This window comes from Piliocolobus tephrosceles, chromosome 9 (assembly GCF_002776525.5).
Source record: "Piliocolobus tephrosceles isolate RC106 chromosome 9, ASM277652v3, whole genome shotgun sequence".
Taxonomy (NCBI): Eukaryota; Metazoa; Chordata; class Mammalia; order Primates; family Cercopithecidae; genus Piliocolobus; species Piliocolobus tephrosceles.
In genome coordinates this window covers 17,056,200-17,083,813 of record NC_045442.1, presented here as the reverse complement: position 1 = coordinate 17,083,813, position 27,614 = coordinate 17,056,200, and the positions used below count along the sequence as shown (strand labels likewise).

The 27,614-nt window shown below is 44.2% G+C and overlaps 1 protein-coding gene across 1 annotated transcript; it reads left to right on the top strand.

The window, feature by feature from the left end:
- The first annotated feature begins 1,044 nt into the window (after window positions 1-1,044).
- LOC111550759 (pancreatic lipase-related protein 2) lies at window positions 1,045-25,262 on the top strand. The gene is made up of 13 exons (XM_023224321.1): window positions 1,045-1,181; window positions 1,504-1,552; window positions 4,141-4,295; window positions 6,438-6,563; window positions 7,354-7,488; window positions 8,254-8,365; window positions 10,442-10,561; window positions 11,718-11,837; window positions 14,976-15,094; window positions 16,924-17,053; window positions 18,506-18,617; window positions 22,231-22,398; window positions 25,153-25,262. The coding sequence occupies exons 1-13, from the start codon at window positions 1,179-1,181 to the stop codon at window positions 25,214-25,216; spliced, it is 1,413 nt and encodes a 470-aa protein (XP_023080089.1). The 5' UTR covers window positions 1,045-1,178; the 3' UTR covers window positions 25,217-25,262.
- The last annotated feature ends 2,352 nt before the right edge of the window (window positions 25,263-27,614 follow it).

The window sequence follows — 27,614 nt, the reverse complement described above, 5'->3', positions numbered from 1 at the left end:
TTTTATATCTTGATCTGGGGAATATACATAGGAGTATATATTTGTCAAAACTCCCTAAACTGTACTTATATTTTCAACTTAAGATGTTTGCACTTTGGTGTGTCTAAATTACATGCCCATTTAAAACATGGCAGGGTGGCACCTGGTTATTCACCCAGGTTCTTCTGTAGCAGTGAAGAAAAGAAAATACCTTCCCTTATCTCCAGGTCGAGGTACAGTCTGTGCAGATCAGAAATACTTTTAAAACAAGCTGTATTATTTATAAACAAAGTTGTATTTGAACAGTGTTCATGTTCATTTTATTCTTTTTTTTTTTTTTTTTTGAGACGGAATCTCACTCTGTCTCCCAGGCTGGAGCGCAGTGGCATGATCTCGGCTCACTCACTGCAAGCTCCACCTCCCGGGTTCAGGCCATTCTCCTGCCTCGGTCTCCTGAGTACTTGGGACTATAGGCACCCGCCACCACGCCCGGTTAATTTTTTGTATTTTTAGTAGAGACGGGGTTTCACCGCATTAGCCAGGACGGTCTCGATCTCCTGACCTCGTGATCTGCCCACCTCGGCCTTCCAAAGTGCTGGGATTACAGGCGTGAGCCACTGCGCCTGGCCCCATTTTATTCTTCGGAGCTTCATCTGTGAGATTGCCTTCATTTTTGTTCTCTGTCTAGATTCTCTAATAGGTAGGGTAGTTCTCCACCTACTCCATCCCCAAAGTAAGCAAGGTGTGTGTCTTCAAAAACAGTCAGTTCCACTGAGTAGCGAGTCTCCTGACTTCCTAGCCCTGCACAGTCTGTCAAGAGCAACAGGACAACACAGTGGGTTTGGGGGTTCATGTGTCAAAAGGGATTCTGTTCCAGAGATGCTAGGTACGGCATGATGTTTCCCTGTTACCACTTTGGGGACACAAACTCTTGGCAACTAAACCTGCAAACTCAGATTAACCGAGCTCTTTCCCTTCTCCAAAGTTGGTTTTCCTGTCCTTGAATCTCGCTTTATAACCATGGCTGCTCCTGCGGTTGAGCTGGTTTTATGTGTTCAAGATAAGTTAGGTTCAAAGCACCCACGTGCAGTGCCTTATCTATCCTGCCCCGGCCTTTCCTCTAAGGAGTCCAAAGGATAAAGCCTGGCTATAAAAGGCCGCAGCCAACCTGCTGGGCTGAGTGGAAGCTCTGGTGCAGCATGGTAAGTCAGGGCCCCATGTGGGCAGGGGATTTGGCAGGGCTGGGGCAGCCCAGGCTACAAGAGGGGCATGGCCCAGAGGCAGAGAAGCCGCTACAGTGGAGTCTGTGAGTCCAGGATCCTAGCGTGCTGCTGTCTCCCTGTGCACTGGGAGGACTCAGCCTCAGGGTCCCCACCTCAAGGGAGAGGCCTGTGGGGCCCGGGGTTGCTGGGTGTCTGTTCCATTCACTGTCCGTGTGACCGGGGCTCCTGACTCGGCTGGGTCCTGCCCCTGCCAGCCTCACTGTGCACGTGGGTCTGTGAGTGTCTGTTTCCATCCATGTAGATGCTGCCTCCTTGGACCCTCGGCCTTCTCCTGCTGGCCACAGTCAGAGGTGAGGATGCTGTCACTGTTCCTTTAGGGAGAAAGTGACATGCCTGGGCTGACCTTTGGTAAGGCAGCTAGAGGTATATTAATAACTACTATAATGATTATGAAGAGCATTATCGTTACTTAGAGAAAACAACTGTGCCACTCAGAGAATGTTGACTCTCAGGCAGACACAGAACAATGTGCTGGACACGGGAATATCTCTGGTAACCCTCCTCCTTGGCCCCCTTCTTCCTGCAAAGGCTTTTATGACTGGGACAAGTGGAGGGTGTGGTGTTCCCACTGGGTCCCAATGCCCTTGTCCCTGCCTGCAGACCAAAGCCACGTGGACGTGCCCCCTCCCAAGAAAGCCCAGTCTTGCCAGGCAAGCCTGCCTTTCTGCCATCATGCCCACGTGTCCTCTTCTCAGAGTCACCGTTTCTGTCTCTCCAATTTGTTCCCCTCACCTGGTTCTGTCCAGAGGAGATACAGATATTCAAGTTCTACTTATCCTAAAACACAAATCACCTCGCTTTCTTTTGGAGCCCCCTGAGCCCCAGCCTGCTGACTTCCCATCTGCCTACGCCTTCACAGGCGTGTTCCTCTGGGAGCCGTTCCCTCTCCGTGGAGGCTGCCTCACCTCCTCTCCTGCCAGAACACCTCACTGCCCAATTTGGCCCCCCAAGCCCTGCCGTAGCAGACATGGTCTCCTTGGGTCCCTGTGGGGGCTTTCTTCTGCCTTGTGACCCTTCCCCCTTGTCTTCTCAACCCCGCCAGCCCACTCTTGGCCTCTCCTTCCAACCTGGCCATGATTTAAGACTGGGTTGCTGACAGCTGAGCCCGGGGTGGGTGCGACTGCCCCTCCAGCCATACAACCCCTCTTCATATCCTTTGCTGACCTGTAGCCTCCTCCTGCCCCAAATATGGACATTCCCCAAGGCTCACGCCAGGCTGTCTCCTCATGTCTTTCCTCCTGGGGCCTTCCCTCTTGCCCAGCTTCTGGTCCTCCCGAGTTGCAAGAAACCCTATCAGGGCCAAGCCTCAAGCCTCACTCTCACTGCCCCCAGCCTCCTTAGGCTCTTCCGCTTCTCAGCCCCCTGTACTCAAGTCCCAAAAAAGCAGGACTGCCTATGGAAGCACAGCACTGCCGCTGCCGCCACCACCTCCCCTCACCCTCACCAACTCACACCTTCCAATGCTTTCCTGCTCTCCACTTAAGAGAGCCCAAATGTCTTGCATTCGGGCCCGTTCATTTAACCAGCTACCTTTCCCCTGGGGCAAACATTGCTTGAGCCTCCTAGAGTCCACCTCCAAGCGTGCACCCTCTTCCTGGAATGAATTCAACGCCATCGGCATTGCTTCCCTATTAGAGCTCCTCTCTTTCTGGACAGGGTTCATATCTCGTTTATCTTTGTGTCCCCTCGAGTTCGAGCTTCATTCCCAGTTAAACTTCTTGGGTTCAAATCCTGCCTCCACCACTAGCCGTGACCGCGGGTAGCTTACCTTGTCTCTCTATGCCTTGGTTTCCTCAGCAGGAAAATGGAGATAATACTAATTCCATATTTGTGTTTTCAGGCTTAAATGATATTATACTGGTAAAGTACTAACATGGTATCTGGCACATAGTAAACAAGTATTAACTATTGTGAGTTTTTTTAATGATTCCTCAATATTTGGCATCATCAGTACAGGAGTTAAGGAAGCATAAGAGACAGGACCCATTATAATCCTTTGGGTTGGAATTATGTCACCTTTAGTGACCATATCCTGTGATCATGTTTATGTCACGGACACAGAAAGTACTCTCGGACTTAGATGTGGTTATTTGGATCACGGATTACATGTATTGAGTTTGTACCATACGTAGTGTGATACACAAATCATTCCTGTTCTTAAGAAACTTATCTTTTCAGAGCAAAAGGGAAAATATGAAACGGCAGAGAATCATTTGAAAAAATATGCATAAAAGAATGACTTCAAGACACGTGAATTGGTGTGGGCATGGCCTATGCTGTATGTAATAGAGATGGCAAAACAAACTAACAACTCTGTGCTACGGCGTTTGTAGGCACTTGATAAATACTCACTATTGGATGCTTACATGTAAAGGGCCAGCTGCAAGTTTCCTGAAAGAGGTGGTTTTAAGGCAGCAGTTTGTATTAGGTTGGTGCAAAAGTAACTGCGGTTTTTGCCATTGCTTTCAATGGCAAAAGCCGCAGTTACTTTTGCACCACAATGGCAAAAGCCGCAGTTACTTTTGCACCAACCTATACATCAGCAATTCCCCAATTTGCCTAATGGTAAGGGGCACTTACTGAATATGTGTTTCCAGGACCCCACCCCAGACCCTCTGAATCAGAATCTCTGAGGGAGGGACTTATGAATGTGTATATGCAATACACCTATTCCCCACACTGTCCTTCCCACCCTGCCATGCCCCAGCCCCCAGGTGATTCTTATCATCCCAGAAGTTTCGGAAATGTTGATGGCAAAGATAAAGACCAGCACTGGCCTTAGCCAAACCTGGGCTCTGTCCTGCAGAGTTTTCCTGTATGGATATGACATTGCTTCTTTCCAGAAGTTCACACATGTCCTGTTTGTGGCTCACCCTAGGAAAAGAGATCTGCTATGGACAACTTGGCTGCTTTTCTGATGAAAAACCATGGGCAGGAATCCTTCAGCGACCTATAAAATTACTTCCCTGGTCCCCTGAGGACATTGACACCCGCTTTCTTCTGTACACAAATGAAAATCCAAACGCCTTCCAAGTAAGAGTGGGCATGTAAACGCTGCATGGTGGGTATATTTGGGCTGCCACAGTGGAGTCTTTGCATGGCTGTCTAGGGCATAAGTCACTGCCTTGGAATTTTCTAGAAATTGGATTCTAGACATAGAATCCAATGTGTAGCTCTCAGGATCATAAATGCCTGAGTATCTGATGAAATCTACTGATGCCTAACCAAGAAACTTACACATTCACACACACTGGTGCAGAGAATTTCAGCGGCTACCCCAGCATAAATGCCCTGTTTCCTGGGAGGAAGGGACTATGAGTAGCATCTATGGAGAAGCCCAGGCCTGGTGTAGCCACTGGAAACTCTGTCTCGTTTCTACACAGGAGAGTGGAGGGAGAGAAGCCTTTTGGGCATTGGGGGTGAGGGCAGGTGTACATCCTTCCTGAAGAGCTAGAAGACAGGTAGGGGAGAGGTGACATGTAACCACAACAGAGAAAAGATGAGGTCCTCTGGAGCAACCTCCAGTTTGCAGCAGGTCTGCCTGGCAAAAGGAGATCAGACTTGCTCCAGGGTGTCAGAAGTGACCAGGAGACAGTTTCAAGGAAGACATTGCTGAGAATCCAGCAGCTCACAGCTCTGGTCCCTGACAGAGTTTAGGGAGCCAGGTGTCTATCTCTAGGTTTCTGAGGTCACGCACTGTGGGACTCTATGTGACAGCCCAGCTTTCTTAGTGCTGCCAGCCCAGAGTCAGCCTGGACATGGTTACTGTGCTATTTTTATTTTGTGATCCTTCTTCTGGTGTCTCGTCTGTAGGGGTTGGTGGAAGGGTGTCCGAGCAGCCCGTGGTAATTTAGAAGTACGTTCCAAAGTCTCACAGTTCCACTGAACTGAATTTGCCTCCATGCTTAAGCTTCTGGTCCAGGGGTTCCTCACATTTCCTGTGCCAGGAACCTCTTTCACCACCTGGGAGAAGCCTAAAGACCCCTTCTTAGGTCATTGGTTTTTTTTTTGTTTTGTTGTTGCTGTTTTTTTTTTTGAGACAGAGTCTCGCTCTGTCGCCCAGGCTGGAGTGCAGTAGCGTGATCTCGGCTCACTGCAAGCTCTGCCTTCCGGGTTCATGCCATTCTCCCGCCTCAGCCTCCTGAGTAGCTGGGACTACAGGCACCCGCCACCGTGCCTGGCTAATTTTACTTTTGCATTTTCAGTAGAGGCGGGATTTCACTGTGTTAACTAGGATGATCTCGATCTCCTGATTTTGTGATCTGCCCGCCTCAGCCTCCGAAAGTGCTGGGATTACAGGCGTGAGTGACTGCGCCTGGCCAGGTCAATGTTTTTAAATGCAAAAACAAAACATATTGGATTACAAAAGAAATGAATTATATTGAAAAATAATTGGCTGGACGCGGTGGCTCAAGCCTGTAATCCCAGCACTTTGGGAGGCCGAGACGGGCGGATCACGAGGTCAGGAGATCGAGACCACCCTGACTAACACGATGAAACCCCGTCTCTACTAAAAAAAAAAATACAAAAAACTAGCCAGGCAAGGTGGCGGGTGCCTGTAGTCCCAGCTACTCCGGAGGCTGAGGCAGGAGAATGGCGTAAACCTGGGAGGCGGAGCTTGCAGTGAGCTGAGATCTGGCCACTACACTCCAGCCTGGGCAACAGAGTGAGGCTCCATCTCAAAAAAAGAAAATAATAATAATAATAATAATTACCAAAACATTTAAACATATAAATACGTGATATATTCATACATGTGCTTTTTATATCTCACTAAATAACAAGATCTAGCGGTTGGCCTAATAACTACTATAATTTAAAATATTTATGAGTACAAATGATATTTTTAGATATCTGCAATAATTATATTATGACCTGAAAATACCTGTGACTGCTACCAGGGGCAGAGTCACAGGAGTTGCTAATACCACTGTGGTTTATTGTCTAGTTTTGTGATTAACTGAAATACTAGATATGGATTAAGGATTAATTAAAACAGAGAGTCCGTGAACTTGGACTTTCTGAATTCTATCCACAACCCCAGGTCAGGAGCTCCTTCTAGTCCGACCCAACTTCATGGGTGTTGAAGCTATGATATCAGTTCTGAAACTGGCTGTAATAGGCTTGTGGCTTGGAAAGGCCAACATTCAAATTAATCTTTTTAAATTAAACCAGCTAATCACTGGCACAGAACCAGACACCATTGAAGCTTCAAACTTCCAACTGGACCGCAAGACACGCTTCATCATCCATGGCTTCTTAGACAAGGGAGAGGACAGCTGGCCGTCGGAAATGTGCAAGGTAGGGCCCCACCACTTGGCCACTCCCTGGTGAGACCAGCACCCAACACACAGATTCAAACACTGCACCCCCAGTTTCCCTTAGACCAGGAAAGGAAATACTTCAGAGAGAGATGGGTCTTTTTTTAACACCACCGAGCAAAGCCCAGTTCCCAAGGGCATCCATTGCCAAAGTCTCCCTACCTACGAATTTCTAGCCAACAATCTCCTATGAGGCTGAAGACACCCAGAGTTCAGTCAAAAAGTCTCGAGGTAGAGACTGCAGCAAACTACTGGGCATTTATCCTTGATGACATATGCAAAACCCCTTTGTGATGTTAAAAAACACTTAAATTTTACCCTCTAAAGCACCGCTATCCAACAGAATGTTCTGCAGTGATGATGGTGTTCTATATATGCACTGTCCAAATCAGAAGCCACTGGCCATGTGTGTTATTCAGCGCTTGAAATGTGGCTGGTGCAACCAGGAGATGAATTTGACATGTAATTGAGTAGTAGTCTGTTCACATCTGACTTAGTAAGTGGTCTTTTTAACCTGGTTGTGTTCCTAACGATGTGTGAGACCTTAGACATGTCACTTACCTATTCTGGGGTTCAGTTTCCGTATCTGTTAAATGGGTATTAGCATGTCCAGTCCATAGCACTGCAGTGAGGGTGCCATCATGGCAGGTATAGGAATATCAAAACTCTGGCATGGGCTAGGTGTTTGACAGATGTGAATGCCTATCTGTGGGGTATGTAACTGGGGGCTGTTTATAAATTGATTTCTCTCCCTTGTTTGTCTTCCCCAGAAACTGTTTGAAGTGGAGAAGGTGAACTGCATCTGTGTGGACTGGAGGCACGGGTCCCGGACAATGTACACCCAAGCCGTGCAAAACATTCGGGTCGTGGGGGCGGAGACAGCTTTCTTAATACAAACACTGTCGGTAAAACCCTGCCTGGGCCCTGTCCTGTGGGTAGGGGTCAGAGAGAGGGGAAGGGACGCACCACGTGGCGCAGAGAGGCAGCCTGGGGACCCGTGGGCATGGGTAGGGGCCAGCAGCCAGTAGCCCAGGTTTGTAATCAAGAAGGACCATTCCCAAGATGAAGAACCTTCCTCTTTGCCTGCTGTCCTGAAGACACCTTGCCCTATCACTGTCTAGCTACGGGGCCTGAGGCAAACTAAGCCTCCGTTTCCGCTTTTGAAATAGAGCTTCCTTGCAGGCTGTTCTGCAGGGGTCAGAGAGCAGTCTGGGCTGCCCAGCAGCTCCCAGTGCAGAAGATGAGTTTTCATCCTCGGCCAACCCACGAGGGAAGGCCCTGGACCTTTCTGCAGGATCTATGGGGCGGGGCGGGGCAGGGCAGAGATAGGGCCCACTCTACCGGCGCTCTCCCAGACAGGCCATACCCCAAGCAGGGACGAGGGAAGAGAGCTGGGGGTGGGGCGGTCCGGGGCGGCAGGCCGTGTGCCTCGCCAGCCCAGGTGGCCTGCAGTTGGCGTGGTGGCCGCTGGTCAGCACTGTTGCCCTGAGCACGAGCCGGCCCGCGGGACTCTCAGGCTGCAGATGGTGAGCGGGGTCGCCCTGCCCCAGGCGGCGTGCTCAAGCCGTGGGGGTCGAGTTTCGAGCCCGGGTCCTGCCCCCAGCCCTGGCAGGGCCCGGCGCCCGGTCCTCACACGGTGCTGTGGTTCCTGACGCGCTATCCCTCTGCAGACGCAGCTGGGGTACGGCCCTGAGGACGTGCATCTCATCGGCCACAGCCTAGGCGCGCACACGGCTGCGGAGGCGGGCAGGAGGCTGGGGGGCCGCGTGGGCAGAATCACAGGTAGGGGTCGACGGGTTCCGGGCCGGAGTCCCAGGCCCCCGGGTGTGCACGGCGAAGGGCACCCCTGCTGGTCTTCCCAAGGGCGCCCCTGCTGGTCCTCCAGGGTACCATTTTTTTGTGATGACCGGTCTTAAATTTAAAAATAATTTTCCATAATGTGTATTAGAAAATAGATAATTAAAAATAAAAATGCATTCATTTTTTTCACACTTGTAATCCCAGCACTTTCGTAGGCTGAGGCGGGAGAATCGCTTGAGGCCAGGAGTTCGAGACCAATTTGGCAACATGGTGAAACCTCGTCTCTACAAAAAATTTTTAAAGTTAGCCAGGCGTGATGGCTATCGCCTGTAGTCCCAGCTACTCGAGAGGCCCAGGTGGGAGGACTGCTTGAGTCTACGTGTTCCAGGCTGCAGGGAACTGTGATAGCCCCACTGCACTCCACCCTGGGTAATAGAGGGAGACCGTATCTCAGAAAAAGAAAGAAAAGAGAAAGAAAGGAGGAAAGAAAAGAAGGGAAGGAGGAAAGGAAAGAAAGAAAGGAGGAAAGAAAGAAAGGGAAGGAAGGAAGGAAGGAGAAAGAGAGAGGGAAAGAAAGAAAGAGAGAGAGAAAGAGAAAAGAAAAGAAGCAAGGCTGGGTGCGGTGGTTCACGCCTGTAATCCCAGCACTTAGGGAAGCCAAGGCGGGTGGATTATGAGGTCAGGAGATCGAGACCATCCTGGCTAACAAGGTGAAACCCTGTCTCTACTAAAAATACAAAAAATTAGCCAAGCGTGGTGGGGAGCACCTGTAGTCCCAGCTACTCGAGAGGCTGAGACAGGAGAATGGCATGAACCCGGGAGGCGGAGCTTGCAGTGAGCTGAGACCGTGCCACTGCACTCCAGTTTGGGCTACAGAGTGAGATCTCAAAGAAAAGAGAAAGATTTAACTAGCACATTAAATCCATGACTTAAGGACTATTATTTTCAGAGTATGGCAAAGTAAAAGAAAAAATGTGAGATGGTTTTAAAAATTCATCAGTTCCACATAATTGTTTGAATGTCTTTACTGTGCCAGGCAAAGACAGAAAATGCAAATGCACACTGAGACCTGCCATATAGAAGGTACTCAGTAAATATTGAATGGATGAATGAAGCACTAAACTGAATGCATACAAGGCAAAGACACAAATAACTATTTATTTTGTGTAGCCAAATCAGTGTGTAACTTCTCTAAACAGTTCATCTCAACATTTAATGAATGTCCCTTTGCCCAAGGCACTGGGTGAAGGATGAGGGGGTATTGGTTTGTGTTTATGTAGAATTTTGCAGTTTGCAAAGTCCCTTCTCTTACATCTTTTCATGAGGGTTTCACAACGACCCTCTAAGGTAGGTGGTTGTCATTATTCCTACTTTTCCGACAAGGACACAGAAGCTCAGAGAGGACAGACATTTGACCTGCAGCAGAACTAGGGCAAGAATAGAGGCCTCCTCCTCCCATGCTGTTTCTCTCTGAAGATGACCTGGGCACAGCCCCTGCCACAGGAAATCTACTGTCTAGTCCAGGAGGCAGACAACTAAGTAGGCAAATAAAAATCAAAGCAGCTTGCAAAATAATACAATGTGGATGGAATGGGCTGAGGAAGGAGAGGGGTTAGATTTTCCATTTAACCATGAGGAGGTGGTGTGTGAGCTGGGTTTGGAGGAGAAAGATTTAGATAAAGGAGGAATGTGGGAAAGGGCACAGCAGGCTGGAGAATGGCATGAGTCACACAAAGGAGTAGATGCGTGCAACTGGGTAAGGCCTGGGGTCTTGCAGCCTCTGAGAGCAGTAGCCAAATGGTAACATGTGAGGACAAAAAGCAAAAGGGAAAGGAGGGGTGTACAGAGGCTACCCAGATCCTTCACGGAGCCAGGCACTGGGAATTTCTGAATGTTCATCCACAGGCAATGACCCCATTCCCAGCCTTTCTGTCCCAGACTCTCTCTCCCAGGCAGACCAAGAGCTGCAGACCCAATCCCTAGAACCATAGCAGTCTACCAGTACTGGGTTTAAATCCCAGTTCTTAGAGTTCAGCCTGCCTACCTTCTCTCTTTCAGGGCTGGATCCAGCAGAGCCTTGCTTCCAGGGTACGCCTGAGGAGGTTCGGTTGGACCCATCTGACGCCATGTTTGTGGATGTGATTCACACAGATTCTGCTCCCATAGTTCCTTCCCTAGGTGAGTTCCTCAATCCCGTCTCCTGCTGACCTGTGCTACAGCTAATGACATTGGGTCCAGATATCCCCTCTCACACACACATACACAGACAGCAGGGAAGGTCATTTGAAATAGCTACAGGAATGGCTTGGGTACCAACCAGTCAAAATGGGTACCAGTCCCAAATAAATAGCTAGTACAATGCCAGTGGAATCAGCCTGCAGTCCTGGGTTAAACAAAAACCCTTCTGTAGTCTATGAAATGTTGTCAATCAATCTTCAAACTCTGCATCCTTCCCCAATCTACCAGTAACTAATGTGGCGGAAGTATTTATTCTTAAAACTTGACCTGTACTTGCAAAATACGAAGTTAATTTTTGAATATTTTTCTTACTTCTTCAGTCAAAGCTTTGGTTACACTTTGTTTTGTTGGAGACTTTATCCCTTTATTTAATTCTTCTAAAATCAGTGTTCTTTTTTCAATATTTTCTTACATAGCCACTCATGAAACTTGCCAATAAAGGATATGTTTTTGATGATGATGATGATGTTATCACTTACTTAGTGTTTACTGTGTGCTACACTGAGCATTTTGCATACATTAGCTCATTAATTCTGTAACACTCTAAAAAGTGGGCTTTATTATCACCATTTCATGGCTGAGGAACTGAGGCTCAATTAGGTTAAGTAATTGTCCCAGATCACAAAATCTGTAAGTAAAACTAGGATTTGATCACGGGTTCGTGCGCTTTGAAAGCCAAAGATCCTAGCCATATGCTATGGCTCACAATATAACATTATGTAGTCTCCACATAACAATATAATGTAGACATCAAAATTTTTAAATGAGTAAAGTAATACAGATTGCACCAGTCTTGATATGTCTTCTGGTGCATAATGGTACTAGGGCATATCAATATGATCCAGGACTTTCTGAGACACAGAGATACACATCTGTGTCTCACTTACCCAGAGCCCAGCCTCCTCCTCATCTCACTTCCTCTGCCCTCTCCTTCCTCCTCATCTTGCCAAGCACCCATCTCTGAGAACTTTCTGCAGAGCTAGAGGCAGTGGTAGCTGTGATGAAGGGAGAATTTGCCAAAAAGGGTCTTGCCCTGTCCACAACCTAACTTTGGGACCACTCACCTCGCCGTTTATCTCTGCTTCAAATGTTTTAGGTTTTGGAATGAGCCAAAAGGTGGGCCATCTGGATTTCTTTCCAAATGGAGGAGAGGAAATGCCGGGGTGTCAGAAAAATATGCTTTCAACCATTATTGATATTGATGGAATATGGGAAGGTATGTAAATTAAAGAAGTAAGACAGTAATTGCTCTGTTTGGGGAGAAAGCCGAACGTATGGGCTGGCCTTCATAATGCTGCCATTTGCCACCGTTTATGGAGTGTTGTGAAAATGTGCCAGGCATTTTCACAATAATGCTGTGAGATGATTACTCTGATTAGCCCCAGTTTGCAGATCTAAAAACTGAGGATCAGAAAAATTATATAACTCAATTGGGCGTGATGGCTTATGCCTATAATCCCAGCACTTTGGGAGGCTAAGGCAGGCAGATCACATGAGGTCAGGAGTTCGAGGACAACCTGGCCAACATAGTGAAACCCCATCTCTACTAAAAATATAAAAATTAGTTGAACGTGATGGCATGCGCCTGTAGTCCTAGCTACTCAGGAGGCTAAGACATGAGAGTCACTTGAACCCAGGAGGTGGAGGTTGCGGTGAGCCGAGATAGCACCACTGCACCAGCCTGAGTGACAGAGTGAGACTGTCTCAAAAAAAAAAGGAAAAAAAAATTGCATAGCTCATCCAAGACCACTCTATATCTAAGCCCAATTCCTAACTATAAAGCCGTGATCTCATGCCCCAGCCTGTGTATCTGCCTGTTGTCAGGATCCTGGGATAGCGGCTTGGCTGGCATGTTGGCTCTGGCTTTGACCACCCATCCTACCTGCAGCGCTTGCTCCTTGAAGAACTGCAGGGCATAGGCCAAGATGTGAAGGCCTTGACTTGCTTGTCTTGCTTGCTGGTTGCTGTTGTTAGGTGCTAGAAATGGAAGGGGACTTCGCTGAGAAGAAGACAAAGGAGGGATGTGCTCTGTGGGTTTGGGGTGCACGGGTAGGAGCGGGGGCCTGGAGGTCTGGGAGACCCGTGGTGGCTGCTGGCCACTGTGTACATTTCTGTTCATCTGAGAGAGCAGGCCCATGCCTCGCCATTAGGTGACCTCATTGCCCCATCTGATTTGCTGCCCCTTGCTCTGGCCTTTTTTGATTCCTGTTTCTCCTGCCCTGACACGAGGCTTCACTCTCCTCTCTGAAAAGGGAGGTTTTGGGCCTGTAATCATTTTACTCTTTATTTTTCTGAGCTAGGAGTTCCCCAAGGCCGAGGACTGTGTTTTGCACATTTCAGACACTCCAGTACCCTGCTCAGGGCCTCGTCCAAAGCAGTCATGAAATGTACTTTTACATTGAGTTGAGTAGCTTTGTGTGGCATTTTAATATTCCACGTGCTTAATGTCAAAGAGTAGAGTCGACAAAGCGACTGCCAGCATCCACCAGCACATAAACGGAGCTTTTGTCCCCTCAGGTAACTCCTGGGGAGATGTGACCATTCCAGGCTCCCTGAAAGTGCACCAGAGTCACAATAATAGCTGCCGCCTCCCACAAACGATGAGCAGGGCACACATAATAGGAATGAGCCCAGGTTTAATTAGAGAGGCAATTTCGAGTGAACCAGCCCATGAGCACTGGAGTGTTTCTATTGTGTCAAGCTCCGAGTCACCCAGGCAGTGGGCACTGAGGAATAATTAAATCCACTTTCTCCTCCATTATGGGGTCCCAGGGCAGCAATTTTGGATGAAAGAAACAATTAAGTTTGAAACAGGTGCTGTTGTCGGGTGATGAGCGCTGACGTGGGCACAGGGAACCTGGCTTCAGCTGGAAGTCACTGGGCCGAGGGCCGGGAGCCGTGGACAACGAAGCCACCTTGGGCACAAAGAGAAGTGTTCCTTTCTCAGTGGGTGGCGATAAAGCCCCGCAGACCCCCCAGGAGTGGTCCACAAGTGTGCCAGGGTCACTGTGCATTTCTCCATGGGAAGTTTTCTACCAAGGAGCCAGAGAAGTGAAAAAAACACATTTCCACACTTCTTCAAAAGGAAAGGATGATAAATAAAATGCAGTGAGAGAGTGGCCAGAGGTCATGGCCACCTTGCCGTCACCACTTTTACCTTGTGCCTTGCATAGCAAAGAGGAAGAATCAAAAAGCCTGGTTGATGGGGAAGGCCTGCCCAGTGTGTCTGGGGTCCTCACAGAGATAGGATGTGGTCTGCAGCAGCATTGGATGGGCCGGCACGGTAACTGTTTTTAAGATGGGGATGCGCTGCCTCCACTCATGCATGCGAAGGTTTTCAGGTACAAGTGGAGGTACTGGCTTCTTATGAAAAATCAGAGGACCAGGCAATTTGGGGCTTTGAACATGTAACACCTGGCTAGACTGTGCAGGGTTAGAGGGCCCCTTTTACAGCTATTGCTATCTTCTCTTAGTCTCTCTCTCTATATATACATATATATTATATATATACACATAATACATATAATAGTGTATGTGTGTATATATACTATAGAGAGTGTGTGTGTGTGTATATATATATACCCTCTCTATGTCTCTCTCCTCTGTCTCTGCATTTCTCCTCTCTCTTTCTGCCTCTCCTCTGTCTATCTATCCTCTCTCTCTGTCTTTCTGAATCTCTTTCTCATCCTATCTCTTTTTGTGTGTTTTTTTCTCTCTCCATTTCTCTCTGTCTCTGTCTCTCTCTCCCCCTCCACCAACTCTCTGTCCCTCCCTGACTCTCTGTCTCTCTCTCCCCTACACCAACTCTCTGTCTCTCTCGGACTCTCTCTCTTTCTCTCCCCCTCAACTCTCTCTGTCTCTCTCTGATTCTCTGTCTCTGTCTCTCTGTCTTCCCTTACCAACTCTCTGTCTCTCTCTCTCCCCCTACCAACTGTCTCTCTGATTCTCTCTTACTCTCTCTCTCCCCCACCAACTCTCTGTCTCTCTCTGACTCTCTGTCTCTCTCTCTCTCCCCCCAACCAATTGCCTCTGTCTGCCTCTCTCTCCCTCTCTGTCACTTTCTGTGTCTCTCTCTCCCCTACCACCCCACCCTACTCCTGGCCCCCAGGCCTCCTCATTCATTTGTGTTACGTGCCTGGCCCCTGGAAGAATGGACAAAGGTGCTTGTCAGGACGTGTCACTCCTCCACCGTCACCTAGCCCTGAGTAGGTCCCTCCTCAGCAAATGTCCCAAGGTATTCAGGAGCCGACACCCATCGGTGAAATGTGCAGGTGATTCCTCCTTAGTCAGAATGGATTGTTCACACTTAAAAGTGAAAGGCCTCCTTTGAGCTCCCAGGGTCTTTGTTTTTCAGGAATTAGTAACTTTGCAGCTTGTAATCACCTACGAAGCTTCGAGTATTACTCAAGCAGCATCCTCAACCCCGATGGCTTCCTGGGCTATCCCTGTGCCTCCTACAATGAGTTTCAGGAGGTAGGTTACCCCAGGAGGCTGAGGAAGATGTTGGTGGCTCTGTTTGGGGTGTTTTTGTGTTCCTGTGGCTTAGAACAGAACCAAGAGATGTAACTCTGCAACAAATGAAAGGAGGTAATGGAAATTCTGCACCTCACAAAGCCATCTTCCCCCGGGCAGCAGGTTGGGCTGGAGGGGGAAGGCACAGACCTGACTGTGGTGGGCCCTTACTAGGGTCCCCAGTTGTTCATTTAGAAAAATTTCCAATTTACAAAGAAGGTGAAAGAAGACTAATGATGAATACTATACACCTATCACTTAGATGCACCAATTGCTAACATTTTATATGTGTGTATGTATACTTTTTTCTAAATTATGTGAAAGTAAATTAAAGACATTATGACACGTTATTTATAAAAACTTTAGCCTCCATCTCTTAAAAACAAGATCCTTCTCCTATAGAATAGCATTCAAGAAATATATCTTTGATACACTAATATGTTCTAATATATAGTACATATTCAAGCTTCTCCAGTTATCCAAATAATGCCCCTAGAGCTGTGTCTGTTTGCCTGCCTTCTTTCTTTCCTTCCTTTCTTCTCTTTTTTTTTTTTTTTTTTTTTCTTGCATTGCAATTATTTTGTTGTCTCTTTAGTCTCCTTTAATCAAGAACAGCTTCCCATTTTTTCTTGGTCTTTGAAGACTTGCCACTTATGAGGATTTCAGACCAGGTATTTGGCAGAATATCCCACTCTCTGAAATTGTTTGATTTTTTAGGGGATGCTTCAATGGGTAGTAGCAGGTCCTTGTCAGTGTATTAAAACTAAAGACATTCATTTAATTTTCATTCGTTATTTGATGACATAAATTCATTCACTATTTGATGACTTAAACTTTAATTACTTGGTTAAGATGTTTAAGCTCACATTTTGTCCTTCAAAACTAATTTTAACCTTGACATTCTTGGGTTGAACTGAGGTCAAAAGGACATCATATTTGATCTCCAAGGTCTGTGAGTGTTCAGTGAGAAGCCTTCACTGTGCTAGTTCTTGCTGGGTCATGGATAGCAACGTGGCCTCTAGTACTTGTCTTATTTCTTCCAAATCACAAAATAGCTCTACACACCATGCATTTTGGATGTGGCATGAGGCCAAAGAGCAGATGACAATGACACTGTGGCATAAAGCAATCAAATCCCTGATTCGAAGACAGCAAATTGCCTCCTCTGGGCCTAATTACAGAACTATCATTTGAGAAACAACAAATAAGAATCAACAAGTCTGGAGAAATAATTCACATTAAAGTGAAAATGGTCCTGGATCTTCCCTTCCTCACTTCTTTTGAAATAACTTGTTATCTCTCCCATTTACTTCTTCCTAAATATATTGTATTGCATTCCCCAGTCATGTTTTAATTTTACTGCTTCCTGGATTTGACTTGTTTTCAAGGCACTTATTTGGCTACTCTGCAGGGCCTAGCACAGTTCTATGCACAATTCCAAGGATGGAAGCATGGATGCATGGGTGCATGGGTAGACAGATGCAGGAATGCATGGATCAGTGGATAAGTAGGATAATGGATGACTCATGGATGCATGGATGCATGGGTAGATAGATGCAGAAATGGATGGATTAGTGGATAGGTATGAGAATGGATGGATGGGTAGATGAAAGGATGGATAGCGGATGGATGGGTAGATGGATGGTTGCGTAGGTAAATGAAAGGTGGGTGGTTGGGTGGGTGATGGGTAGATAGGTAGATAGACATAGGAAGGAAGATGAATTGACTGATTAAGTGAGTGAGTCAAAGGTCTATCACTAACAGACACATTATGGTTCTTTTTCCACTAGAATAACTGTTTCCCTTGTCCAGCTGGAGGATGCCCCAAAATGGGGCACTATGCTGACCAATTTCAGGGGAAAACCAGTGCTGTGGAACAAACCTTTTTCCTGAACACAGGAGAGAGTGGTAACTTTACTAGTAAGTTTCCATTTTACTCACTTCAAATTCTTGCAGATAATTTTAAAAAGTGTGCCAGCCTTATTAGTCAGTATCCTTGGTAACGATGGATAGAAACTTAACTACAACAAGCTTAAGTTGTAATGAAAGGACAGTGAAATGGAATTTGTGTTGGGTCTCTCCCCTCTAACCAATACTCCTGACCAGCAGAGAAAAGTATAATGATTGGCCCAGGCTGGGTCACATGTTCACCCACCCCTGGTGTAGGAAGGATGCATCAATTAACAGAAGAGGGCAACGTGAAAGTCACTGTAAGTCAAGAAGTCACTGCAGTCATGACTATTATATTGGTCCTCCTATATCCCACACACACACACTTTGTGGTGATGTCATTTTGCCCTGTTTCTTATTTTAAAAGTACAAGACAGAAAAATTATCAAGATTCATTTACTATGAATAATATCATATAATGGCTGGAAAGAAGAGCAGTTATTTTCTAAGGGAGTTTCAAATTTAAAAATTTATATCAGCACCTTACAAAACACTTTTCACATAACAGTATTTCCTGTAATCCTCAAAATATTTATCATAAAAGATAACAGTTTGGCTGTATCTATAAAATTTTGTATGCACATTCCTTTAACCCAGTAACTTCACTTCTCAGAATGTACCATAGAGAAATGCTTGCATGTGTGCATAAGATGATGTGTTCAAGCATGCTCGCTCTTTGTTTTTAAGAGCAAAAGATTGAGGGGAATATCTAAATGTCCGCCAGTTGGTGAATGACTAAATACTATAGATTAAATACTACGTGTAGCCATTAAAAAGAAGGTTATACTTCTGCATACTGAAGAGAGAAAATCTGTAAGGTGTATTAAGTAAGAAGGCAAGTGACAAAACAACATGCAATACACCCAGTGTCTTCATTTTTCAGACTGCTGTAACATGGTACCATAGACTGGGTGGCTTATAAATAGTAGAAATATATTTCTCACAGTTCTGGAGGATGGAAATCCAAGACCATGGTGCCAGCACGATCAGGTTCTGGTGCACATTGCTGTCTTCTTGTATACTCCCACATGGTGGAAAAAGGACAAGAGAGCTCTCTGGGGTCACTTTTATGAGGTTACTGATCCCATTCTTGTGGGCTCTTACCCATATGAATTCAGTTCATTGTACTATGTATCAGTCAAAATACACATGTGCAGTATCAGCTGCCCTTCATTCATCAAGAGCACATACCTTGCTGTATTCCTAAGGGACTGTGCTGAACCGTAATATTTACTGACCCCTGAGTCCCTCACTCCCACCTAGAACCTTACCCCCTTAATTCCTGGGCCCCAGGAATTCAATTAAGTCACAGTCCTCTTACCTCTTACCCCTGGAGGATTCACAGCTTGGAGCAATAATGTTTTCATAGATTATTTTTTCAATAAGATGAGTTCATTAAATGGGTTGTATTTCTTTGGACAGGTTGGAGATATAAGGTATCAGTCACACTTTCTGGAAAAGAGGAAGTGAATGGGTACATCAGGATTGCTTTGTATGGAAGTAATGGAAACTCGGAACAATATGAGGTTTTCAAGTAAGTTCACTAGTAATTTTCAAGTAAGTTCACTAGTAATGCGAAATGATCATACTTTCCATAATAGATTATTCAAAATCGACTGAGTATAAAGTGCTTTATGGATCTAGGCATCTATTATACAGAACCATTGAATCCTAGGATGTGAGCTGGAAGAAAGTTTCAGTGTCTAGTTCAATCATCCCATTTTACATATGAGAAGAGTGAGGCCCAGAGAGGAGGAACTCACTATTTAAAATGAGTCATATGCTAACTCCTTTTGGAATGTCAGTCATCTGACTAGATTGTTTTTTTCTTTTTTTTGTTATTTTATTTTAGATTCAGGGGGTACATGTGCAGATTCATTACATGGGTATATTGTATAATGGTGAGGTCTGGACTTCTAGTGAATCTATTACCCAAACGGTGAACATTGCACCCAATGGATAAATTTTTAACCCTTATCCCCATCCCAACCTCTCTTCTTTTGGAGTTCCCAGTGTCTATTCTTTCCAGCTTTATGTCCATGTGTACCCATTGTTTATAAGTGAGAACATGCAGTATTTGATTTTCTGTTTCTGAGTTATTTTGCTGAAGATAATGGCCTTCAGCTTCATCCATGTAGCTACAAAGGACATGATTTCATTCTTTTTATATCTACATAGTATTTTATGTTGTCTATATGCCAAATTTTATTTATCCAATCAACAACTGATGGACACTTAGGTTGATTCCATGACTTTGCTATTGTGAATATTGCTGTGATTAACATACAAGTGCAGGATTTTTCTGATAAACTATTCCTTTTCCTTTGGGTAGATACCCAGTAGTGCAATTGCTGGGTCAAAATGAAGTTATAGTTTTCTATCAAGTTATTTGAGAAATCTTCATACTGTTTTCCACAGGGGTTGAACTAATTGACATCCCTACCAACAGTGTGTAAGCATTCCCTTTTCTCCATATCCTTGCCAACATCTGTTATTTTTTTGACCTTTTAATAATAGTCATTCTGACTGGTATGAGATAGTATCTCACTGTGGTTTTAATTTGCATTTCTCTGATGATTAGTGATGTTGAGAGTTTTTTATGTGTTTGCTTGAGGCTTGTATGTCTTTTGAGAAGTTCTTTGCCCACTTTTTAATGGGGTTATTAGTTTTTTTCTTGTTGATTTGAGTTCCTTATAGATTCTGGATATTAATCTTTTGTCAGATGAGTAGTTTGTAATATTTTCTCCCGTTCTGTAGTTTGTCTGTATACTCCATTGATTGCTTCTTTTAATGTGCAGAAACTCTTTAGTTTAATTCAGTCACATTTGTCTATTCTTGTTTTTGCTGCATTTGCTTTGAGGTCTTAGTCATAACTTCTTTACTTTTTTCTGTTTTCCTTTTTCTTTTTTTTCTTTTGAAATGGAGTTTCACTCTTGTTGCCCAGGCTGGAGTGCAATGGCAAGATCTCAGATCTCAGCTCACTACAACCTCCACCTCCTGGGTACAAACGATTCTCCTGCCTCAACCTCCCATGTAACTGGGGTTACAGGAGCCCGACACCACACCTGGCTAATTTTTTTGCATTTTTAGTAGAGATGGGGTTTCACCATGTTGGCCAAGCTGGTCTCAAATTCCTTTCTTCAGGTGATCCACCTGCCTCACCTAGGCCAATGTACAGGAGTTTTATCCTATGTTTTCTTCTAGAATTTTTATAGTTTCAGGTCTCACGTTTAAGTCTTTCACCCATCTTGAGTTAATTTTTGTACTAGCCAGTTATCCTAGCACCATTTATTGATTAGGTTTATTCAATAACCCTTTCCTCATTGTTTATTCTTGTTAACTTTGTCAAAGATCAGTTAGCTGTAGATATGTGGCTTTATTTCTGGGTTCTCTATTCTGTTCCAATGATATATGATATATGTGTCTATTTTTGTACCAGTACCATACTGTTTTGGTTACTGTAGCCTTGTAGTATAGTTTGAAGTCAGGTAATGTTATACCACTGGCTTTGTTCTTTTTGCTTAGATTGCTTTGGTTTTTGGGGCTCTTTCTTGTTCATATTCTAAAATATGAATTTTAGAATTGTTCTAATTCTGTAAAAAATGGCATTGTTAATCTGATAGGAATTGTGTTGAATCTGTAGATCACTTTAATGATATTGATTCTTCCTATCCATGAGCATGGGATGTTTTTCCATTTGTTCGTGTCATCTACAATTTCTTTCATCAGTGTTTTATAGTCCCCCCTGTAGAAGTTATTCACCTCCTTGGCTAAATGTATTCCTAGGTATATTTTGTGTTTGTGGCCATTGTATATGAGATTGAGTTCTTGATTTTGTTCTCAGATTGAGCATTTTTGGTGTAGAGAAACACAACTGACTTTTGTGCATTAATTTGTATTCTGAAACTTTACTAAAGTGATTTATCAGGCCTAGCAGACTTTTGGGGGAATTGTTAGGATTTTCTAGGTATAAAATCATGTCATCAGTAAACAGAGATAAGTAGACTTCCTCTTTTCCAGTTGGTTGCCTTTTATTTCTTTCTCTTGCCTGATTGCTCTTGCCTGATTGCTCTGTGTTGAATAGGAGTAATGAGAGTGGACATCCTTGTCTAGTCCCAGTTCTTAGGGTGAATACTTTCAACTTTTCTCCATTCGATATAGTGTTAGCTGTGGGATCGTCATATATGGCTTCTATTATTTTGAGGTATGTTTCTTTGATGTCTAGTTAGTTGAGGGCTTTTTATCATGAAGGGACATTAAATTTTATTAAAAGCTTTTTCTGCATCTATTGAGATTATTATATATTTTTCGTTTTTGATTCTGTTTGTATGTTGAATCACATTTGTTGATTTGCATATGTAGAACCATCCTTGCATTCCTGGAATAAAACCCACTTGATTGTGATGTATTACCTTTTTAACATGCTGTTGGATTTGGTTTGCTAGCATTTTGTTGGGGATTTTTGTGTCTGTGTTCATCAGGGATATTGCCTATAGTTTCCTTTCTGACTTGAGTTTTGCAAATATCAAAATCTCTTCAGGCAAGGCACATCTGTATGGCATATAACCAACACACACCCCATCCTCACACACCAGGTATACACATGAAGCCTGTGGCCATCTCATCCATGTTGTGTAGCCTCAGCATCTGGCCTTTGCTGGGCATATGAGGTGCTTGGTAAATATGTGTTAGATGAATGCATAACCTGTGCAATAAAGTTAGGTTCTGTTTTTGCACTAACTTTTACATAAAAATGTTTGTGTTGAATTAAATGTCCTTGACAAATTCCTGTAATACACATGAGATGCTAACAAATGGCATCTGCTGAACCACATGCATCTTTAAACATAAGACATTGCCCCAAATGGTCCTGTAGCAAACTTTAGACCATTAATATGCCACCCCAAATATTGGACTTAGCTGTAGATAAAAACTAAAACAGTGGAAATCTGGAGTTGAATATTTTTTAAAGGTGTGTTCTGCACAAATACTTTTATGTTATGGCAGCCCCTGGATGTATATGAAGTCATTTGAGGTGTTTGCAGAAAACCAACAGCAGCAACTATTGTTTAGAGAAGTGACAGATTGCGATCATCTTATGTATTCATATATCCAGCTGATATAACATTTTATGTCCATATTTTCAGAGGATCCCTCAAACCAGATGCAAGTCATATGCATGCTATTGATGTGGATCTCAATGTTGGCAAAATACAGAAAGTTAAGTTCCTCTGGAACAACCATGTGATAAATCTATTCGAGCCCAAACTGGGGGCTTCCCATATCACAGTGCAAAGTGGTGAAGATGGGACCGAGTATGTATTTTTTATTGCATCTAAGTTTGGTTATTTATATTTACATATTGATCTATCTGTCTATGCATTCATTCATCCAATTGCCCACCTACTCATCTATGTACCCATCTACTCATCCATTCATCTACCCATCTATCCATTTCTCTATCCTTTTAATCACTTATTCACTTACCCATTCACTTATTCCTCTACCCATCCACCCAGACACCTATCTCATCATTCTTCTGGCCCTCCAGCCATTCTTTGATCTTCCCATCCATCCATTCATCTTCCCAGGTGTTCATCTCAACTCTACATCCATCCATCTGATTTACTTTGAAAAACCAAAATTGTTTTCCTTAGGCAAAATTCAACTTGGCAGGGGCAAGGCATGTAGGCACAGATAGGCACAGATTCAAGAAACAGGCAAATATGAATGACTGTTTTATCTCAAACTATAAGGAAAGCACTTGGGAAGCACATAGGGGAAATCTCTGAGTTAATTCCAGTTGATGTTCAGTTATTAATGTAAACAGGTTTGTTTGGAGACTATAGCATTAGAGGGATACATACTGTGTTAGGAATCTGGCTCATAATGACAAGTTCTTCCATTCTGAGAGAATAGAATCCTACTTAGTAGGCATTGGGAGAGAACATAACTGTTTTTAAAATATGGAAAGAATGACACCTCAAAAGAGGATAATTTAAAAACAATGGGATATTAGAGAATAAAGGAAACATAAATGTCGACTCTCAACTGCTCTCATTTTAAGATGAGGAATAAGATTTGGAAAGTCAAGTAACTTGTCTAAGGTCATGTAGGGAATCTAAAGGGAAAAATACTGGACTTTAGAATGTTTTCAAAACACACACCAAGACTTTGCTCAGCTGCATGACTTAACTTTGCTGGCTGTAAAAGTGGCAATAATCCCAATTGCTCAGTGTATTATTGGAAGGATCAGATGTCACAGTCAACGGACCATCACTTTGTGTACAGTAGACCCCCTTACCTGTGGGGATGGGTGATATGCTCCAAGACCCCAGTTGGATGCCTGAAACCTCAGATAGTACCAAATCCTACATATACTATGGGGTTTTTTTCCTATTCATACATACTATATGAATAGGAAATATGCTGGACAAAGGGACAATTCATGTCCTGGGTGGGACAGAGCCGAACAGAGCAAGATTTTATCATGCTACTCAGAATGATGTGTAATTTAAGACTTACAAATTGTTTGTTTCTAAAATTTCCCATTTCCTATTATGGGACCTCAGTTGACCATGAGTAACTGAAACCATGGAAAGCAAAACTGCAGATAATGGGGGGCTACTATACTCAGTTGTGAGGCACAACAAGGACTGGGACCCAGGTCTTCTGACAGCCCATCCAGGGTTCTTTCCACTGTGCCCATCAATTCAGCCAGCTGGATGTGAAACTGAGAAGTCCATATGGTCTGGCAGTGCAATGCAATGTGAAAATGTCTGGATTTCTCAGTATTTAAGTGGGGGTGGAGTTCCTGTTTTAAGTACAATATAGAACACATGCTGTATAATCCAAACACCAGAGTCCCCAACCCACATGAGGTCTCTCTCATCAAGAAGCTACATTCTGAAGCTAAACCTGGAGGGAAGGCCAGCTTGGCCACACTCTTCCCCTTGCATCAAAGACACCTGCAAGAGAAGGAAGAGGCCAGAAGTGGCCAGCTTCTCATGCTTGGTGCTTGCTCCAACCTGACTTGGTTCGTTTCTCAGGATTAATAACCCTCCAGGATCTTTTTTATTTTTAAGAAATTTTATTGAAACATAATTCCCATAAAACACAATTCACCCATTTAAATTGTGCAATTTAATGGCTTTTAGAATATTCACAGAGTTGTGCAACTATCACCACAATGTTAGAATATTTTCATCACCCTAAAAAGAAACCCCATACCTGTTAGCTATCATCTCTCAACCTGCACATCCCTTTTCCTCAGCCCTAGGCATCCACTAATTTACTCTGTGTCTCTGTAGGTTTTCTTATTCTGGACATTTCGTGTAAATAGAGTCATACAGTCTATAGTCCTTCATGACTGGCTTCCTTCATTTAGCATGACGTTTTCAAGGTTCATTCATGTAGCATGTATCAGTACTTCATTCTTTTTTATTGCCAAATACTGTTCTATTATATGACTATGCCACATTTTATGTATTCATTTATCAGTTGGTCATTTGGGTTGTCTCTACTTGGGGGCTATTATGAATAATGCTGCTTTGAAATTATGTACAAGATTTTGTTTTCATCCTCTTGGGTATATACCTAGGAGTGGAACTGCTTGGCCGTATGATAACTCTGTTTAACCTTTAGAGGAACTGCCAAACTGTTTCCAAAGTGGCTGCCACATTTTACATTCCCAGAGCAGTGTATGAGGGGTCCTCTCTGACCTTAACTTGACAGAGGAAGTCCCTCTAAGCTGGCTGGGGCACTATTGGTCCCTGGAACTCATTACTAGACCCAAAGAGGCAGTCATCAGAGACCCCTCAGTTTTGCAGTTTGCAAAGCTTCAGTTTGACATGGCTGATTCACTTTCCACCCATTCAGAGCTCACCCGGGAGAGGGGTGCTCTTTGAGCAGGTTTAGTTAGTAAGAATTACTTGGACTCTGCCTGGCAAAGCAGAACTTTTCGGTCAAGGGGAGCTGAATGCAAGGGGTTGCCCAAATGCTGTTTACTCATCTGAAGTCACATTTCCACAAGCAAAAGAGCCTCATGCTGACAATGTTTTCCTCCACAGGTATAACTTTTGCAGCAGTGACACTGTGGAAGAAAACGTTTTGCAATCTCTTTACCCTTGTTGAAAACGTGGTGTGGCTATTGCGGTAATAAAATTTTTAATGCACTCAGTTTGAGGGTGAGCTGTTAGTTTGACATTCTCTACTTTCTGGGTTCACATTTCAAAAATGATTTGGGGGACTGGAGTCAAGTTTGCCACAGGTGACACCTGGAACTTCTCACCCACTTACCTCTGCCACCGTCTCTCTCTTTCCAGGCACTTTAGGTGGCCTTTCTAATGGATTTTATTTCCTTAGACAATGGACTTCTGTCCTATTTGTAAAGGTCATTGTTGCTGTCACTTGCTGCCCACCCAGCCTTTAACATCATAGGGGTACAAGGTAGACACCACATAAGAATTCAGAAAACACAAAGAGAAGAAAAGCAAAAAAAGGAGAATGAAATAAAATATCCCGAGATATTGCCGCATTTTGTGGCAGGTGTAATTCCAAACTCTGATGATTTTGGTTAAAATCCACCTGCAGCATGGAAAAAGCAGGGCTTTAAGAAAAAATTAATGCATGCACATGTTACAAAATTCAAATGACACAGAAAAGTATTCTTACAAAAGGTGAATCTCCTTCCCCCTTGCCTTCAAGTCTCTCAGTTCTTCCCAGAGACAACTTGGGTTTTTTCAAGAAATAGTCCACAGATACTTATGGATATATCTATTTTACACACTCAACCCCGCCACACCCTTTTTGTCCAAGCACAGATGACAGAATAGTATACACACTGTTCCACATCTTGCATTTTTCACTAACAATTAGTTGCATATTGGTCTCTAATGGTACAGAAAGAGTTTCTCCATTCTTCATATGGCTTCGTAGATTCCACTGAGAGATGTACATCGTATGTACGGTTGGACTGTTTTCTATTATAAATATTCATGCAATTAATATCCTTTCATGATATCTTCTACATTATATAGCTGATCAATAAATATTTGGAATATGTTTATTTTGACAAATATTGCCAAATTGCTGTCTATAGCGATTGTATCAATTTATTCAACGAACAACATAGTAGGTTGAACCATATGCAATTGCACTTTTAAAGGCCAGAAAAGCCAAATGTTGGCAATTTCATGTGATTCATTCTAATATGAGAGCGTTTCACACTCTTGCCAACATAAGTATTGTCAAATCTTTTGCCAATTTGATAGGGGAAAGTGTTTTTCCTTACACTGTAATTTGCTTTATTTTATTATGAATGAGGTTTCAGTATTGAATGGGCTCTTTGTATTTCTTCCTCTGTGAATTATCCAAATTCTTTGCCAATTTTAGGCATCTTTTTAATACAATTTTTACTTTAAACAGCTCTTTAATATTAGGAAAACTAGAATATTCCATCATATGCAAATATTTTGCTCAATCTATTCTCTGCCCAGGGAGGAAAAAGAATGCCAACAGGAGGGGCTGAGACAGCCACTCACAGGGCCTGTACCTGTCTGCCCTGTGCCCAGCTCATACTTAGAGGGTTCTGCAGGTCCCCATCACCCCAGTGGCTTCCAAGAGGGCTCCAACCACCTGAACTCACACTGGTCAGAGGCAGGTGAGGTGGCCAGGCTTGGGTTTTCATGTCTCCTTCCTGAGCGTGATACTGGTCACCAGCCTGTGTGGTCTGTTTTTTGAGGCTGTGCCCAGATTTGAGGGGCCAAGGACCTCAACCAAGCTACTGGGGCCTGTGCAGAGCACAGCCATGGAAGCCTGACCTCCTGACCATGCACCACCTCCCATTTGCCCCCAGCAGAACTGCCTGGGGACCCCAGACAGTAAATGGGCTGGTGCCAGGTAGAGGGTATTGCTTTCAGGGCCTGGGAGTAGTGCTGTAGGGTGCACCTGTTGTGCCAGGGTGGGGTTATTCACTGTTCAATTCTTAGAATCCTGAAATGGCTTCATCTAGCAGTTTGAGAAAATGGCATCATGACAGCAGTGGCTGTTGCATCAGGAGAATTGCAGGTAATTCTTCCTTCCAGTGAGATCTGGAAAATGGGGGTAAAGGAACTCTCTCTTCCCTTTAAGGGGAGGCCTCTAATACAAACAGAACTGGAGTCCTTGAGTTCCATATCTTGGGATTTTTTTTGTTTCCTTCTTCTTTTTGGCTTTTCTTTTCTTTGTATTTTCTGAATTCTTTTTCTTAAAACCCTTTACAGCATTTATTTGTTTTCTTTTTTATTTTTTTGGAGATGGAGTCTCGCTGTCACCTTGGCTGGAGTGTAGTGGCGCGATCTCGGCTCACTGCATGCAACCTCCTCTGCCTCCTGGGTTCATGTGATTCTCCTGCCTCTCAGCTTCCTGAGTAGGCATCTACCACCATGCCCAGCTAATTTTTTTTATTTTTAGTAGAGACGAATTTCACCATGTTGGCCAGGCTGGTCTTGAACCCCTGACCTCAAGTGATCCACCCACCTCAGCCTCCCAA

Excerpts from the sequence above, each read along its gene's own strand:
- LOC111550759 (XM_023224321.1), top strand. Across the intron at positions 1,553-4,140 it reads CCTGCTGGCCACAGTCAGAG|GAAAAGAGATCTGCTATGGA; the intron begins GTGAGGATGCTG and ends GGCTCACCCTAG. Across the intron at positions 17,054-18,505 it reads AGAGAGTGGTAACTTTACTA|GTTGGAGATATAAGGTATCA; the intron begins GTAAGTTTCCAT and ends TTCTTTGGACAG.